General features: G+C 41.7%; 1 protein-coding gene across 7 annotated transcripts in view; it reads left to right on the forward strand.

Moving 5' to 3' along the window:
• Window positions 1–18611, forward strand: part of eya4 (EYA transcriptional coactivator and phosphatase 4) — a 94780-nt gene that overhangs the window by 71383 nt on the left and 4786 nt on the right. For 6 of the 7 annotated variants that reach the window (XM_070542519.1, XM_054747856.2, XM_054747855.2 and 3 more), the window contains 13 exons: window positions 1189–1310; window positions 5839–5922; window positions 6474–6551; window positions 7050–7116; window positions 7199–7341; window positions 9858–10001; window positions 10218–10300; window positions 12352–12526; window positions 13694–13830; window positions 13986–14069; window positions 16861–16950; window positions 17145–17203; window positions 17365–17525. In XM_070542519.1, the coding sequence (XP_070398620.1) occupies window positions 1189–1310; window positions 5839–5922; window positions 6474–6551; window positions 7050–7116; window positions 7199–7341; window positions 9858–10001; window positions 10218–10300; window positions 12352–12526; window positions 13694–13830; window positions 13986–14069; window positions 16861–16950; window positions 17145–17203; window positions 17365–17525 (1427 nt within the window). The remainder of the gene's footprint in view (window positions 1–1188; window positions 1311–5838; window positions 5923–6473; window positions 6552–7049; window positions 7117–7198; window positions 7342–9857; window positions 10002–10217; window positions 10301–12351; window positions 12527–13693; window positions 13831–13985; window positions 14070–16860; window positions 16951–17144; window positions 17204–17364; window positions 17526–18611) is intronic. The other variant, XM_054747858.2, reaches the window with a different exon arrangement.

Here is an 18611-nt window from a genome sequence, read left to right on the forward strand (position 1 = left end):
AGAAAAGAGTTTATGAAACACCAACTCCTGCCATTGCCTCCTGAGAGGAGAGGGGGTTCAAGTGTTTAAAGGAAATGCAGAGAAAGGCAACATAATCTGTAAAAGTTGGTGTTGCATATTGTGGAAAGGTGTTTGGCCTCTGTCAAAGACTCAGATTTTGCACAATCAGCATCTTCCGTCCAGAAGGACACAATAAACATTGATCTGTAAATATTTCCTCCTTTTTGAACATTTTTTACCGCTCAGCTCGTTTTTCTGTCCTGCTGGTGTTTGCAGACTGTTCTGCCTGTCTCCCTGACTGTGGAGTTGTGTTGTGTGGTGGTACTATCTAAAAGTTTCTGCTCCCACATCATCACAAAGATGTGCGCTCTCTTGCACAGCAGCTCATATTTGTGACTCTCCTTCCATCTCTGTCATCTTGGGCTTTGATGTCCCACACAAAAGCATCAGTGTGACCTAACCTGTGGGTAGCATGACTCCGGGCTCTCTCTCTCTCTCTCTCTCTCACACACACACACACACACACACACACACACACACACACACACACACACACACACACACACACACACACACACACACACACACGTTCACAGAGGTAAAATCAACAAAAAAGACTGACTTGACTATAAATTGTCTTCTGCCAAACGGCATGTCAGACTGCGGGTCTGCGGTGGCGTGTTATGTTGGTTTTCTAAACACACTTCACCTTTTGGTAAAATCTTATCAACCTAAGAGTGAGCCGTTGTTGCCATGGCAGCAAGTAATTACGATCTAAATACACAACATAATGCAAATGTTTTAACCCTTTTTTTCTAATTTGTTCAAATCCAATTATTCTCTCTCTCACTCACACACATCACCACCTTCATCCCAGCCATGCATGCAGAGCACATTGTAGAAAAAAAGCATGCTGGCTGGCTTTGGGAGCCCAGAAGTGCGCGCACACACACACACACACACACACACACACACACACACACACACACACACACAACTGCTCCATAAAAGCACCTCTGAACACAAGCTAATGTGAGCTAACTGGTGCTGAGCAGCATGGGATCCCAGCGTGCACATCAGGCTCGTCGCTGATGTCCACACTGGGATCCTAACATAATCATCTGCTGTTTGTTAAAAAATGACAGTTCATCCTCTCTAACTCCCTCCGTCCATGCTCCTCACCATTAGGTCTATGGAAATGCAGGACCTAGCCAGTCCTCATAACCACGTGGGAGGTGGAGATCCAGCAGGCTCCAAGCTGGACAAGAGCAACCTCGGCAGCCCCTCCATCACCACCAATGGAACAGGAGGTAAGAATGCAGAGGGTTGCTTTACATTTTCATCTGGGCTCTAGTCCTTTTCTTTCTTCTATGCAAGACTGGGAATCCCAACTGGCATTATTTAAGCATTTATTATCCGGCAAGACCTCCTGGGATGGAACATTCCGACAAACACTGATGGTGAGAATGACTCAGGAAGGCAAGGGAGTGCTGTTTATAAGCTGAGAACACGCTCAGAAATGTTTACCAATACAGTTGTGATCACAAAAGCCCCGTCCAGTATCAAAAACCAGTTTAAACTAAACGGGGATGGTTTAGATATTCTCAAAAGGGTTCTGCATAACAATGGCTGTACTTCCTGTTGTGGATAGGTCTATAAACAACCTAAGTTTGTAGAAATGGAGATCAGTTCTGATCACGAGGCAAGCTCAGTGGATTTCTACTGTGCTAAAAAAAATTATCTCAGACTATTTATAGCAATTCATGCCAGTTCTTTTTTATATTATTACAATGCATTCAGTTTTGCATTACATGGAAATTCGGCAGACATTCTACAAAATGCGTTACGGGGTAGCCTGGCAAGCTATCCCATATATGTAAATATATAGTGTGGCCACGGTTCATTGAAGGCTGTCAGTCATGGGGCGGGATTTACAGTTGTCTGTTAAACTGTCTCCACATGCTATTGGATAGCAAACAACATGACATACTCACTGCCACGGATGTCAGTCCGCGAGACAGTCTGCCTTACTCCGTCATAGAAGATACAAATTCATCCTTTTTTCTTAATAAACTTAATTATCTCTATTTGCTCTTGACTCAAAGAAAAGCCAAAGCTGATTCAAACCAGCCGTCTCATCTTTGTTTTATCAATAACATCCCGCCCACCAACAGTGCTGTGATTCGCCCACCAAACCAATAGAATGCTGTGATTGCACCGCTACAGATGTCAGTCATCGGTGTAGTCTGCCATTACATTGTGGAAGACTATACATAAAACATAAAATAATACATCGGTTTGCTAAATCAACGCGCTGTAATTAGCCAGCCACAATACTGGCTGGGGTTGTGAGGTTCCAATGGAGCGTTGCTAGACCATCAATGTTGCTTCTGTAAATGACGGTCTAGGTTGTAGGCTACTACAGGAGTGCTTTGTAACAAGTTTGCATGTGAAAACAGCTGCTGAGTGTAAAAAAATTGCACAATTTAATGACGACACAAAGGTTGAAACCAGTGTTATCATGAATCTATTGCATTTTTGATTTTGGAGTTGTTTTAGGACAGCGCTTTGGTCTTGGGCCCCACTTGGGCTAGAGGGTTCATTTTGAGTCAATCCGGGCAAAAAGCATTTGCGTTCTAATCAGGTCGAACATGTAGACAATCAAAAGCACATTTTAGGACTTTTATTGTGAAAGTATTAGAGACATATATCCAGACTCAAGAACACACACACTCTGCCGTGAGGTTTTGAGTAAACCACTAGAGAATGTGAGTAAACACACAGAAAATCACTTCTCCACTAACCGCTTGGCGGAGTGTGTTTGTGTGTTTTCAGATTCTACTGAAAGCCAAAAATCCCACTGGAAACTATTCCCTCTACAAGAGCAGTGAAGCATCTCTTAGATGTCAGCACCAGCTAGCTCTTTGGGCTAGTTTTTTGTTTAATATTATACCTTTTATCTGTTTTTCTACTCCTTTAATCTTTTATGCATTAAAAGTCACAACACTGGTGTGCAGTGCTTTTGTTGAGTGAATTTTTGATTTTTACAACCCTTGAAATGGTAAAATGATGGAAAAAAAATTATTAAAATGTTGATGCGTCTGCAGAAATAAGTCCTCAAAGCAGATGAACCCCAAACTCAGACTGAATGAAAGCACATCAGGTCATTTTTAGATGAGCTCAGAGTTGATAGTTAAAGCAGACAGAGTCGGGACTGCTCACATGCAGCCAAAACAAGCTACATAACCAACATTCCCCTCACTTAGCATCAGCCAGCACTCAGGCCCACGGGCCATCTCCATAGCAACTCATTTGTCTTCATTACAGCTGGTCGAATGGGCTGGATTGCTCCCTGAGGGGATTAATGAAGCTGTCCTGAATGAAGCTGACTTCTCGTGTGGTTTCTGATTATGACTTTTAATCATGTTCAAAGAAAAACAAACAAACACTGTTGCTGTTAAATGGCAAACCTGCTCCTAACAAGTTTCTCTTAGCGTTGGAACTTGAACAGATTAGGAAATATCTGTATATTTGTAATATTTACAGAAAATAATAATATGCTGGTGAAGGTTTGCAGTCATCCAGGTCATTGTAATCTATAAAGAGGTTCCACTGGAGGACACTGGCTGGACTTCTTTGGTTTCTTGAAGACGTTTTGCTTCTCATCAGAGGCACTTTATCAACTGGAATATGGTAGAGTCAAGTTTATGTCTGTTGTTGCTTAACGAGCTGAATGAATATCCACTCCTCCTCCTGAGTTGTCATCGAAGTCGTTAGCCCCTATTGTGTATGGGTGGGTGTTTTGATTAAATGCAGGGGGGTATGACCTTGTTTCTGTCTTGGAAATAGATTCAGAGCTGCATTATACACGCTGAAGAGGTGAAACTTGAGGCCTTCTCCTCTGTTTGGGATTTTCCCATTTGACATAGACTACGTTTACATGCAGCCAATATCCGGGTTATGATCGGGTTAAGGTCGGTATTTGGGTTTCTAAGTTGATCAGAATAACCCGTTTACAAGCATAAATAGAAAGAGTTACCCCTAACTTGCATAACCCGATTTAACTGCGGACGTTGGGGTAGCGTCAGGACGTATGGACTACGTCCAGATGCAATATGCGTCATTTCCGGTTCTTCTTGTTCCGGTACCCATGAAAACAACAACATGTTTCCCAGTTCGGAAGAGGTAGCGACCGCGTTTGTTTGCGCTTTAGTTTCTTCGTCACTCCAAAAGTGTGGTGCTGTGCCGCGACTCGCCATGTTGCTCCCAACTTGTTGTTTACTTCCGGTGTTCTGGCGCATACAAGACGTCTCGCTACTCAAAAGACCAAGATTCCTTGCGAACAGAGCATGCACAGAACACACGCTTTGATGGGGATATCCCGATATGCGTTTACACGACCAAACATTCGGGTTAGAAAAGGGTTACCCCAGGTGTAGTAACCGGGTTTTTAAAAACCCGGTTATGAGCATATCCGGGTTTTTGGTGGTGTTTACATGGACCTGCGGAACCGGGTTATTGTGAATATTCGGGTTTTAAAAGGGTTACTGGCTGCATGTAAACACACTCATGACACATTCTTTTACTCCTCCCTCAAACCATCCAACCTCTCTGTCAAGAATGTGTACTGTGTCATCTTCAAAAGTGTGTCCCTGGTCCTTCAGGTGGAAGTGGACTGCAGAGTCTTACCCTGAAGAGATGGCTCTCCTATGTGCTTGTGTAGTAGTAGTTGTTGTTTTCCCCTATTGTTATTTAGTAGTTTCGGCTTGATAAATAACAATAGAGAGCTACAGCTTATAAACTTGACCCTCCCATATTCCAGGTGGAATTGACAAAGCTCCTCGGATAAGAAGCCAAATGTCTTCAAGAAACCAAAGAAGTCCAGTTTCCTTCATTGGAACCCTTTTGGATTCCCCTATGTAAAGTTCTGACCGTCCACACTGCATTGGACTGCATAAATGACGCCACTAAGCTTCTGTTTGGTTGTTTTCTCTTTTGGATGGACCATTTCTGTCTGAGGATGTTGGGTTTAAAGTTTACTGGAATGTTGTCCAGGCCACAACCTCCTGCATCTAATCAAAACAACCATTCACACACAGTAAGGACTAATGACTTAAACAACTCTTCTGGGGATAAGAGGGTATTCATAAGTAGTTTCAGGTTATTAAACAACATTAGACATCTACAGTTTACAAGCTTGACTCTCACATCATCCAGGCAGAATTGACAAGCTCTTCAGATGGGAAGCGAAACAGCTTCAAGAAACCAAAGAAGTCCAGCTGCCTTCATTCAAACTTTGTTTAAGAAAATAATAATCTTCTTAGTTGTTTAATAAAGCGAGTAAGTACATTTCATTTGCTTTTTTATCGAACAGAGTTGGTCTGATTAGTGTAAAATGTGCTAAAATCAACCACAATATTATTCCATTCACTCTTGGTTTGAGTTTCTTGATGGATCAAATTAAGAAACTCAAATCAAGAGTGAATGGAAGATTACTGTGGCTGATATATTTTCTTTGCCACAGTATTCAAATGAATCAAACGACTGAATGTTCCCAGCATATTAAGTACAACAAAACCGTAAACTGGCCAGTTTTAACATATATTTTAACATAAGTTAGTCTATTGATGAAATCACCTATTGGTCTACAGGGAATCCTCATAATACGTTCAATAAACGGTCTTGGCATAAAAAAGATGCAACTTCCACAATCGTCTTGATACTCTGACAGAAAAACAACAAATGTGTTTTTATGTTGAACTTTTCTGCAGATGTTTTATGAGATAATTAGTTTTCAGAGTGATCTATACTGAATGAGTATAACTTGCACTCCTATAGGTGAAAGCATGACCGTTCTAAACACGGCTGATTGGCTGCTGGGCTGCAGCAGCCCGTCTCCATCCTCGGGGTCCAAGGACTATGGTACAGAGGTGCATGTGTGTGAATTCAAGAGAGTCCTACATCCTGAATGTAACGGGGCTTGCTCTGTGGAGATGAACCCTGTTTATATTTTCTGCTCAAACCGCTCTGATTGGCTTTCTTTTGCAGTGCTGTGTTTATTTTCGAATGCCATTTTGAATTAATGACTACGCGTGTCATCGTCTTATCGACTACGGTATTTGCAAGGTTTCCACCTTCATCAGGGGGTCAAATTGCACAAGTCCTTCCTTGAGATTTAACGTGCATTCATGTATTTTTAAGTTTGTCAGAATTTTTTTTGCTTTTCGAGTTTGACAAAGCCAAGAAGGAAGAAAATGTGCAGCTGTCTAGGCTTTGTATCGTTTATCTTTAAATTGGGGTTGTGGAGTTCATTCGCTATTAAAATGGAAACCCTGCATGCACAATTTTGCTCTCATATTTGGAAATGCATGGTATTTTCTACTCTATCCAGTCAGACTTTCTACTTTTCATTTGTTTTATGAAGCATCTTTAACGTCACGCTCCAACACTGATATCATTCTTTTTCCTTTAAGTAAAAACAGAGCCTTTGAACAACAGCGATACAGTCACTACGACAGGCGACGCATCACTGGATACGTACGCAGGCTCAGGTAAAACCCATTTCTCACTCGCCCACACACACACACACACACACACACACACACACACACACACACACACACACACACACACACACACACACACACACACACACACACACACACACACACACACACACACACACCAATCCCCTCAAACATCATCTATTTAATCTGTGCGGTAGCCCTGCAGAAAGCCCTAATCCGCTGAACTGTTGCCTGTCCTTGGATTGGTTCATCGGAGGCTGGCACAGTGATGAGACATTTTTACACATCTTCTGGGGTTTGAGGCCATTGAGAGAGGGTTTAGAAGCAGTGGGGTGTTTGTCAGTAAAGCGCTCTGACATCTCAATGACCACAAAAATACATTGTTTTACTGTGAGGCCCACTATGAGGGGCTCTCTCTACTGAATAACTCCCTCTGTTCAGAGTCGTGCTTGCTGTAAAGGCATTTCTGACTCTGACTTTGAACCTTTTCTCGAATTACTTTGATCATCATTCTGTTTTTAGTGATCACCAGCAGTGGGTACAGCCCTCGCTCAGCCCACCAGTACTCCCCTCCTCTCTACCCATCAAAGTAAGTCTCTAACATTTGAAGAAACTTTATATATACTTACTCATTTGCACGTCAGATATTAACCTCCCCACTCTTTTCTCAGGCCCTACCCTCACATCCTGTCCACGCCGGCAGCACCTCCCATGCCAACGTACGCCGGCCAACCTCAGTTCAGCAGCATGCAGCAGTCAACCATGTATACCGCCTACTCACAGACAGGACAGGCCTACGGATTGTCCACCTACGGTATCCATAAGCATTCATTTATTCTGGTTAAACTTTGCTTGCTACCACACTGCAAAGACAGATGTGTCAAAAATAACACGTTGTGTCATTTTTGAACATGTGCCGAGTGTGCTCAGGGACGACACGTTTTGAGTTCATTCCAACACATTCGATGTGTAACCCATTTTAACACAAACTGTCAACTTTTAACACTAAAATGTGTCATTGCAACACGTGAATTATAGCTTTTAATGTAGTTAAAATTTTAAGTGCTGAAACTTAAAGAGAAAAGGGCAGCTTTAAAAATGTGTTTGTGTTTAAATGCTCACAGAACATATAAAAGCATAACATGACCGCAGGTAATACATTTTGTTATTTAATCCGCTTGGATAACGTCTAAGCTGTAACACAATGAAATCTCAAATGCCTGCCAACAACAGCATGGCAAATGAACACAAGTCCATTTTTCAGTCCAAGTAAAACAAAAGGTTTCTGAATGTGATTTGAACATGTGTGCTTTTTAAGTGAAACCATTAAGTGTTTTAGCTCTGTTTAACACTTCAATAATACCAGTTATCTATAGTTAAATAATAAAGTAACTACTCTACACAGTTCAACCAAACAACAGATTTTTTTTAGACAGTAATACATTTATGTTCATTTTTTGATTCTGTTGTATTTGCATGCTGGGAACAATGGACATGTTTAGCATGTTATCAATCACAACTGATTTTCTTTTATGAAATGTCAGAAGATGTACATATTTCATTTGCATAAACAGACCACTTTTCCATATGCAAAACATTTTTTCTGAGCATTTTTTAAGCAATTTGGATGTTTAGCCATTTTTTTGTTCCATCTATAATGGTGCAAGTAGGTTAGCACACACCTGAAAAGTTAATAGATTTGTTAGTTTTCTCAAAATGATGCAAAATAGTGAAGGGGTTTAGTTTTTTTAAGAGTAGGTTCACTGAGAAACCATTTTGTACCTATAGCTTTTGAAAATCATCAGTCACTCTGGTTTTAACATGCAGGCTGAACATTAAAATAGTCTTCTACACCTATCTCCTGCATTAGCTTCTGATAGGAAACGGACGTAAAAACGCTTGGTTCAGAAAAGCCAGACGGATCTACGTCACATTGCCACTTAACATTCATGGTCTCACCCATCTTGACTCGTGACGAGGAAGACTGTTGTTGGTTTAGCTTCCAGGAAACACCTCAGCTAGTAGAAACTATCCGTTAGCATTAGCAACTCCCCCCAGATACAGTAGCAGAACTCCTCCATGCTTGTGTTTTTTGTGAAGATAAAACAGTCACTGGAAAAGCTGCATTGCTGCTAACCAATCAGAGGCAAGATGTCCAAATATCACAAGATAAGACTCATCTAAAGCCACTTACTCCTCCAGCTGACTTCCACAGTCTAAACCAGGAGCATCTGAGCTTTGTTGTTTCCCAGAGAACAACTTACAAGGCATTTGTTCCTACAAGAGACCACTACAAATTTATTAAAAATATGAGTGAACTTGATCTTTAATTATTTGTCCAGCTACCAGGTATTGTACCTGCTATTAGTAGTATTACCCTAAATGAGAATCCTGTAGATGTACACCCTTTATCTAACCAAAAAATAATTTAAATTGAAACTTTCAGCAAAAGTAATACATAAAAGTCTCTAAAAAATATGAGTCGTGTTCAGAAATTGGTACTTTAGAGAAGAAATCATGTAAGACATGTTACCTGATTAAGGAACAGTCAGCCTTGTCAAAACTGTCCTTTTGCTTTGTTGTTTGGATTTAAACCTGCTCAAGTTCTTGCCTGAAGGAATGAGGGTGAAGAGTTCAGACTGGATAAATTAGGTCCTTTAGTGCTACTGGTACACATGTCCTCTAGAGAAGGGAAGCTGTGGTTAGTCATATCTTTTAGTCCGTCTCAGAGCAGTTGCCATACCAGACAGTGGATTAAGAACTGAAGTATTAAGCCTGCATCCTAATTTAGCTGCATGTTATGTCATGTTATGCTTACCCTGCAGGGTCTACTGTATCCCTGATAGATGCCATTCAGATATTGATCAGCTTAAATCTCCGAAGCAGCTTTAGGTTATTGTTCTCCATAATTTAAAAAAAGAGAAATACAAAGAAATAGGCTACAGGTTGCAAATCAAATGTTGTTCAAAGAGGGGAAAAAAGGAACATTCTTGAAGTAAGTCAGATGATTTTTACAGTTTAAAAATATTGTTGAACACTTTGTTAGACAAGACGTACAGGACCTAGCTACATTCAAAGTTTAAGTTCAGTCTGGTTTGTCCTATCTAGGCTACTGTAGAAATATGGTGACTGTTCCAGGACATCAAAATCCTAAAATATCCTATTTTTATACAATCCTGCATCATCAAACGCATCTTTATGAAAACATTCCATTATTTAAGCAGAAATGTTATATGTAGAGAGCAAAGCAAGGCAGGTATTTAATCACAAACATGCTAATGCTTTCACTTGTTCTAACATTATTATTATTCTTTATTGTCCCTGTCACAGACCTGGGAATGATGCTTCCAGGGATTAAGACAGAGAGCAGTTTAACCCAGAGTCAGTCTCCTCTACAGACGGGCCTCAGCTACAGCCCCGGTTTCACCACCCCTCAGCCCGGACAGACGGCCTACTCCCCCTATCAGATGCCAGGTCAGCTCACAGGAAAAAAGAAAAGAATCAGTTTTACAGTGTAAAACTTCTGTTTTATATTTTGATTGGGTATTATTTTGGGTATTTAGTCTTATGATGATCAGAACACTCCTTTATGTTTTATAAATCTGTATAATAATAATGTCTTTGTAATGTAAGAAATAATTTCCAGTAGGTGTGATTTCTGTCTTCTCTGTTCTTGTTTTTCATTGAAAGGTTCTAGTTTCACTGCTTCCTCAGGCCTCTACGCCACCAACAACTCTGTGTCCAACCCTGCCAACTACACTGCTACACAGCAGGTAATGCACACTCGTGCACACTGAGAACAAGAGTCCAATAACCAGAACAGATAAAACAGTTGAAGTAAATGGTTCTTTTTTTGGTTGCAACAGTGTTTGAAAGTGATTTTACAGCCACACTCCAGCACAGCTTCCTCAGGGTAGAATGAAAAAAGAAAGCTCACTACTCTGCAACATGGGAAACGCAACTCTTGTGAAAGAGTTTTGTTTTGAATATTTGACTTCGTCCAAATGATGAATCGTTTTGTGGTTGTAAAATGCTTAGAAGGGGATTTCAATTTCTGTCTATGATAGATGTGGCTGTTTACATGAGAAAAGGCTAGGTTTGGTGTGTGTGTGTGTGTGTGTGTGTGTGTGTGTGTGTGTGTGTGTGTGTGTGTGTGTGTGTGTGTGTGTGTGTGTGTGTGTGTGTGTGTGTGTTGTATTACACATGTGTGTGTGTGTTGTATTACACATGTGTGTGTGTGTTGTATTACACAAGTTATCAGAACAAATCTGTTGAAATCATTTGGGGCACAAAAAGCAAAATTAGCACACACTGGGATCGTTTCCGTTATCAGAACTTCCAAATAATTGTACCAGACCTTTATGGCATTCCCGTGTCTCTATTTCCCTGAAATGACAAATTTCCACGACATTTCAGGGATCAACAGAGTACCAGAACAAGGGTATGTGCTCTGAAATGGCCCTATAGGGTCACTGGGCAGGACTTGTGGTTAACACATACTGATTGGTTGTAACTCTTTAGGAAATGACATCAGCAGGTGTGGCTAAAAAACCTGGAATTTGTAAAATTGGAAGCGTTAATGGTGAAGCTGAATTAAAGGAAAAGAAAATAAGTAGCGTTGATGCTGCTTTAAACTCACCTCTCCTAAACTCCCAACCTTAAAAAACGCGGCGGGACTCCCGCCCCAACGCCATACCTCACAGTGCTTTGTGGTGTCTTGCAGAGCACCCTAAAGAAACGGCACTTCTTCTGATCATTGAACACTTCTTTTTACATCACCTGAATCGACTAAATTATGATGTGTGAGAGAATTTAACTTTTTCATGTAATGTACATGGATGGTCTCTGGCACTGATCAGTGACATCACTCACTGTTGAAACGGTCGTGAAATGCTGACGTCTTAAGCTGGGCGGACACTGTGCGACTTTTTCACTCGTAGCACTCAGCTTCAGCTCAAACTGTACGACTTCCTCGCAGGGCAGATCTCACGAGTCATGCACTCACATTGCACGACCCAGTTCTCGGATGCGATTTGACTGCTCACACTGTACGTCTGGTAGCAACACGTCGGCCCTAAAAATATGCTAAAAATAGCAGTTTTTACTCAACACGTCAGACTTTTTTGTCTTGTCTTGCCTGTTGTCCTTCGGGAGTGCTGCAGGAGGACACACAGGGATTTATGGGGGTTGGATGAGGAAAACTAAATAAAGAAAGTAAATCTGTGTTTTGTGATCAGTTTAATTTGACATGAACACGACAAACACGCTTTCTTGACAATCTTTGTGAGTAAAAAAATGTGTAGAAATAAAAACGAACAGCGTGTGTTAGGGAATTAGCGGGCGAGCAGCGTTGATGCAGGATTGCGCATGCGCCGTGAGCGGTTCTGATACTTTTTGGGTCACAGCTGCTCGCAGCGCCGCTTCAACAGTGCGATAACCTCATGAGGGATGAGCGAAATATTAAACACGCCAGAAGTCTGTGCGAGCTCATGACTGCTGATCGGTAGCTGGTCACGTGGTGTTAATCGCCTCTCATAACCCCCTGTACACTACACGACGCTCGGCGCAAAACTCGCCCCGATCTCATGGATTCTCGCACGAGTGTAAAATCGGCTCAAAAAAGTGAAAAAGTCGCACAGTGTACGCCCGGCTTCAAAGTCCTGAAAGGGACGATTTTGTATGGAGACCCAACGGCTGGGAGGACAGAGCCATCGTACCTCCCGGTCACTCTTCCCTATCCCAGACATTTCCTGGAACTCCTATAGTAGAAACGGCTATTACTCCTATGTTTTCCCTGCTTGCTAATCTGTGTTATCATCTGCAGGATTATCCCTCATACACAACATTTGGCCAAAACCAGTATGCGCAGTATTACCCTGCCTCCACCTACGGGACGTACGTCACCTCCAACAGCGTGGACAGCACCAGCTCCACGGCAGCTTACCAGCTGCAGGATCACACTCAGGCTATGACAGGACAGGCTGCAGAACTTCACCCAGGTGTGCAGAAAATGTATCCTTATTAATAACTAGGGATGTAAGAAAATATCGATATGGCAATATATTGTGATTTTTCCTGCAACGCTATACTGGTATTCAAAAGCTGTGTATCACATTTTTGGAATAATTTACATGCAATCTTTTTGTGTGCAATTCAAACGCTGACCACTAGTTGGCAGCAGTGTGCAATGGGTTTTGTTTCCACCACTGAAACGTAAATCCCTCTATCGTGGTTCCGATACCTCACGTTAAACATGTTACGTATCAGTTTGGACTGTTAATTGAATTTTCCTACAAAACAGTCTAAAAAAAATTGTTAAAATCGTCTGGCTGAATGTATCGCAACATATCGTACTGTCTCCCCTGAATGTGATACGTATCGTATCGCCAGAATTTCACCAATACACATCCCTATAAATAACCTTACAGAACAATTAATTACATGGCATCAGCTGTTATTAGTTTACTGGTGCTTGATAAACGACGTATTAGCTGTTAGCACATCAACACTCTTGAATGTAAAAGCTTTTTCTCTAAACTGAGGCCACTCAGAAAGCTGTAACTTTCACACAGAAACACACGTCAAAGTGGCAAGTCATTTAACAGCAATTTGATGGGTGGTCTCAAAGATTTTGTTTGATTTGTTACATTATTTGAGTCTTCCTCATCCACCCCCTCCCTCTCGCTCTCCTTTCTCTCTCCGTACGAGCCCCGAAAACCCGAGTCTGGTTCTGGTTACTGAGCAGCAGTGGGTGCATATAGCACTGCAAGGGTGTGCTCGAGTGGAATGTCCATCTGTAGGCCTCTACTGTGTTTTTCCATGCATTCGGAATATCGATTATATGCTTTGTTAGGAATCATCTGATTACATAATGTGTTTGAATTATTGCACACTTCCTTTAAATCTGAATCCTACATTTTCCAGCGGACCTTTTGTTTAGGTTTCTTTCGAGAGTTTAAGTGGATCTTTCAGAGCAATTACTGTGAATTATTAAACTTGCCAAAGCTCTGTAAAAGTCTGAGTTATTGCTCTTCCTAACGTGGACACGGCATTCTAATGGAAGCTGTTTTAAACATGTCTTCACTGCTTTCACAATACAGTGAAGGTAGTTTGATTGTGCCAAATATTTACCATTCAAGCATAACTGTGGTTCTGTTGACTCTCAGGGGACTTTGATACAGTGCAGAGCCCCTCCACGCCCATCAAAGAGCTGGATGACAGAGCCTGCCGGAGTGGGGGGTCCAAGTCTCGTGGCAGAGGCCGCAAAAACAACCCCTCTCCTCCCCCTGACAGTGACCTGGAGGTAAGTGACTGAAAAACATGTTCTCACTGAGAACCAAGAGCACTGACCGGATTATCAATTCAAGCGTCACTAGAGATTTGTTCTGACTTTCAGTTTTGACCTTCTGCTGGAGAAGAACTGAGCAGAGAAATCAGTTTCTTTTATTTGTTCTGCAGAGGGTGTTTGTGTGGGATCTGGACGAGACGATCATCGTCTTCCACTCTCTGCTCACAGGCTCCTATGCACAAAAATATGGCAAGGTAATAATCCGCCTCCAAAACCTGGTAATATTTTCACTCTCTGGGTCGAGACAAAATATCTTCTGAAAATAATCGCTTATTGTCTGGCAACCTCCCGGAGCGCTTCTCCATTTAGTAATGAGTTAGTCAGAAAAAGTGGGCATTAACAAATAAAACTGAATGCAACAAAACATGAAAATACAAGAAAAAAGGCAAAACAAATGAGAGAAAGTGGGACAAAGCATTCCAATACCTCGGAAATTACGACAGAATCACTTGTATAACTTTTCCACGAATGTTGCAGTGTGTGTCCTGTCATGACCCATACTCAAACCCTTTCAATCCAGAGGAAGCAGTCCACCTTTCTCGGGTTGAGAACCATGACATCAGAACAGGACAACATCATCTGCAAAAAGTTGATGAGAACCTTCCTTCACACTAAACAGGATCAGTGATGGGGGGGCACCCTGGCAGAGTCCTACCTGCTCTAGCAGTGAGAACGTGGACACAGCTCTTACTGACTGTTTCAACACCAGATTGCCCTTAAACGTCACCCTGGTACCCAATACTCCTGCTGCACCCCTACAAAATGCCTCAGCAGGCGAGGTTGGAAGGCTTCACCGGGTCCGCAGAGCACATTGGAGCTCGACTGCCTAACCTCTGCGACCCCCTTATCAAGAGTGACGATCCGGTCTAAAGCTTCACAGCTCAGAGAAAAGCCCCCCTGCTCCTCCGAAATATCGGGTTGGACTGTCACTCCACGCCTCCTTTCCAAAAAAGTACAAAATATTCTCCAAAAATGACCAAAACCAATTACATTTCCCCATCAGCTCATATTCTCTAACTCAACAACAAACAGGGCACTCGTTGTTCACAGGCATTTGTACCTCTCAGTGGACTTTAACTGCTCCAAGAACGATACGCTCAATTTATAAGTGCATAGTTTATAAAACGAGTCTTTAAATGTAGCTATAAATAACTGTCAGTACTCTTATTAGTCTAATCGTAACCTGAATGTGCTCATTTCTACCTCTGAATGGTGTTTACTCCAGTCCTCTCTGAACTGGTTTGGTGGTCACTTTCTCACTTACTAGCTGCACTGTTTATAGTTCCATTTATTTAATAGTTCTTGGCACCGATCTGGGATCATCCTATGTGGCCACGGCTGCAGATTTTTATTGGGTGATGTCGTTTCCTGTGGGTACCCGTGTGGCCACTGGCCTCCCCGTGTAGGCTTTTCATATTTGGTTCATTCTACTGTTCTGTTTCTGCCTGGCAGAACAAAAGCTGGCATGGTCTGAGGGCATGTAGCCAGACCTTCATAGAACTTTGAGGGCAAGTCGCTTTACAAATAGGCATTTGTGGGGACTGATGGGCTTCCTTTTTGCTCCACACCAGTGAAATTTAATGTTTGGCAGTTTGGATTTATAAGAAAAGCCCCGGTTACTTGTGTGTGTGTGTGTGTGTGTGTGTGTGCGCGTGTGTGTGTATGTGTGTGTGTGTAGGGCAGAAACACATGTGGCCTCAGAGGCTGAGTCAGACTCAGAAAGATGATTTCATGATGTGCGTTTGGACTCAAGTGGAGACATTTGTGCATTTGTGATATGCATTCCAAAAATGAGAAGTTTTCTGTGGTTAAAAAACTGTTTTGTATTTTATAAACTAAAACATTTTCGTTGAACTTTATTTGAGCACAAACTGAATTTGCACCAAAAACATAAAAATCAGCAGCATGAGTGTTTTTGTGGAAATGAACACGGATCATGTTATTTTCAGATTAAAATGTGAAGTTTGGACCAGATTTATTATATTCTTCTACCATAGTTTTTAATTTAAATGTTTATGCTTGCTGATTTTTTTATTCTGTAGAATGTGTTGCTTTAAATTTGAAAACCAACCATTTCTAATATGCAAAAGATTTTTTTTTACTAAATTTGGGGGACCTGTTAATGCAACATACTTCTCTAAATAATTACAGGGGCCTTTTTTTCACCTTATTTTCTGCTGATGCGAGAATCCGTGGCAGCTGCTTCTGTTTGCACCTCACCCTAACTAGCATTTACAGTATGGACACAGAGACCACCAGATCTAAATTCCTGTCATACGTGGTTCGAGGTCAGATCTGCTGGACGCAAACACAAAAAGTCAGACTGCTTATAGCTCATTTGTAACAAGGGAAGATGTTTGGGACATCAGTAGGTGTGGATTTTTAAGAGTTCAAGGAATTAGTGTAGAAATAGTCAAATTAGCCAGACGAATATTTATAATTACTTAAATATTATTAAAAGTTTTGGCCTAATTGCAGCACCTGGAAAGGCTTAATGCTTTCACCCTTCCTTGATTTTGTTTCTGACACTCAGGAATGTGTGTGTGTGTGTGTGTGTGTGTGTGTGTGTGTGTGTGTGTGTGTGTGTGTGTGTGTGTGTGTGTGTGTGTGTGTGTGTGTGTGTGTGTGTGTGTGTGTGTGTGTGTGTGTGTACATGCGCATGCACCCCCTCGCTAACCTTCCCTCTCCTTCCTGTTGGTTTCTTTCTATTCCGGTCTGACAGTGTCAGCGAACTGTGCGACAGGCTGTCGACCCCCGCTGGTCTATCACAGATGATGGTTTTTGCAGCTGAGTTTCAGGCTGGCAGGGCAGGCTGTGCTCTCCCAAACACGCGCAAGCACACACACACACACGCGCACACACACAGGCAAACAGTTCTCATACATTCGGGCTCCGGCAGGCTCCGCTCAGGCAGAGGGTGTTTCCAGCTTCTGTGTTTCAGAAAAAGCTGAGTTCTAGTGATTTAGAAATCCCCCATGTCTGCAGGACCCTCCCATGGCGGTGACCCTTGGTTTGAGGATGGAGGAAATGATCTTCAACTTGGCCGACACGCACTTGTTTTTTAACGACCTGGAGGTAGGAAAAAAAAAACTTTTACGTTTATGCTTAAATTTTAAGAGAAGTGTTTAAAATTGCATTTTTGTTTGCACATTAACTTAAAGATTAATAAAGTTGCTCACTGAGATGTCACTACCGCCATCTAGTGGCAAAGTGAATATTGTTTAGATTCTGATTTATCCGCATGGACTTATGAGTGTTTGTGACTCCAGGAATGTGATCAGGTACATATTGATGACGTATCATCAGACGACAACGGCCAGGACTTAAGGTTAATATTTCATTTAATTTAGTTTGCATGATGACTTTTTTTCTACTTGAAATCTTTTTTCTTAAAATTGAATTAAACATTCTGATGATAATTAACAATAATCAAGTTTTTGTTCCACCAGAGCAGACTTTTCAAATAAAACATATTATTATTATTGACAGTACTTACAGTTTTGCAACTGATGGCTTCCATGCAGCTGCAACCAGCGCCAACCTGTGCCTGGCTACGGGGGTCCGTGGCGGGGTTGACTGGATGAGGAAGCTGGCCTTCCGCTACAGACGGGTCAAGGAGTTGTATAGCACTTACAAAAATAATGTCGGGGGTAAGCTAATACAAATGCAGTAATTTTGATCTGTACTAGGAGAAAGGTGCTGTTCAAGAAGGGTTTTATTGTCCTAAAGTAACACCTGAGCAGTTTTCTGTTCCTCTGTCCTACTGGTTGAAAGTGGAATTATAAAGTCTGTCGTAAACAACCCTGCTGTAGCTATTGCTAACAACTAGCTAATGCTAACCCTAACCCCCAACTAATACTAAAATAATCCACAAAGTAAAAAGATCCACACTGTTGAACAAAAAAAAATTACAAGTCCAGAAACAACAAAGCCAGGTCACCATCAGTCCGTGATTTTGTAGCCTCTTTTAGCTCAAACTAACACAAACCCGGCTGATGTTCACTCTGATTTTAGCTCTTTACTTCACGTCCAATGACATTACTCTATTACTTTTACGTCCAGGCTTCACCATGATGCCAACAAAAAAAAAGCAAATTTCTTCTTTTTCTACTTGTGCTTTATATTGATGATTAGCGAACTGAAAAAGCTATATGTTAGCATTACAGCTAACAGCCATGAAGCAGGTAAAGACCTCCCCCTATAGAGCACCTACATGCTCCACAAAACTTAAGTGCAGTAACTGGCCAATAGAAGAAGAAAAGATCTCTTCTACAGCGCCTCTCAAGATAAAAATCACGAGGCGCTTCACAAAAACAAAAAATTTTAAATATTAAAAAGAATTTAGAAGGTGATTAAAAATATGTTTAAAATGAGCAAAAATAGACTATTGTGATTAAAATATGTAAAGAAAGAGAGAGAGTGAATAGGAAAGAGGGAAATCGGTGGGTCCTGAGGAAGGTGGAATAGGTGGGGAGAGCAGAACCAGGAGAGGGTGATGAAGGTCAAGCAAAAGCCAGCTTGAACAAGTGAGTCTTCAGCTGCTTTTTAAAGGAGTCCACTGAGTCCACTGATCTCAGGCTCAGGGGGAGAGAGTTCCAGAGTCTGGGGGCCACAGCAGCAAATGATCTGTCACCTTTGACCTTTAGCCTGGTGCGCAGTAGAGGGCTGCAGAGTGGTGTTCAAAGTGAAGTTGGTGAAATTTCTACTCACACGGTCACTTAAACCCACTTTTGAAG

Source organism: Nothobranchius furzeri, chromosome 2 (assembly GCF_043380555.1).
Source record: "Nothobranchius furzeri strain GRZ-AD chromosome 2, NfurGRZ-RIMD1, whole genome shotgun sequence".
Taxonomy (NCBI): Eukaryota; Metazoa; Chordata; class Actinopteri; order Cyprinodontiformes; family Nothobranchiidae; genus Nothobranchius; species Nothobranchius furzeri.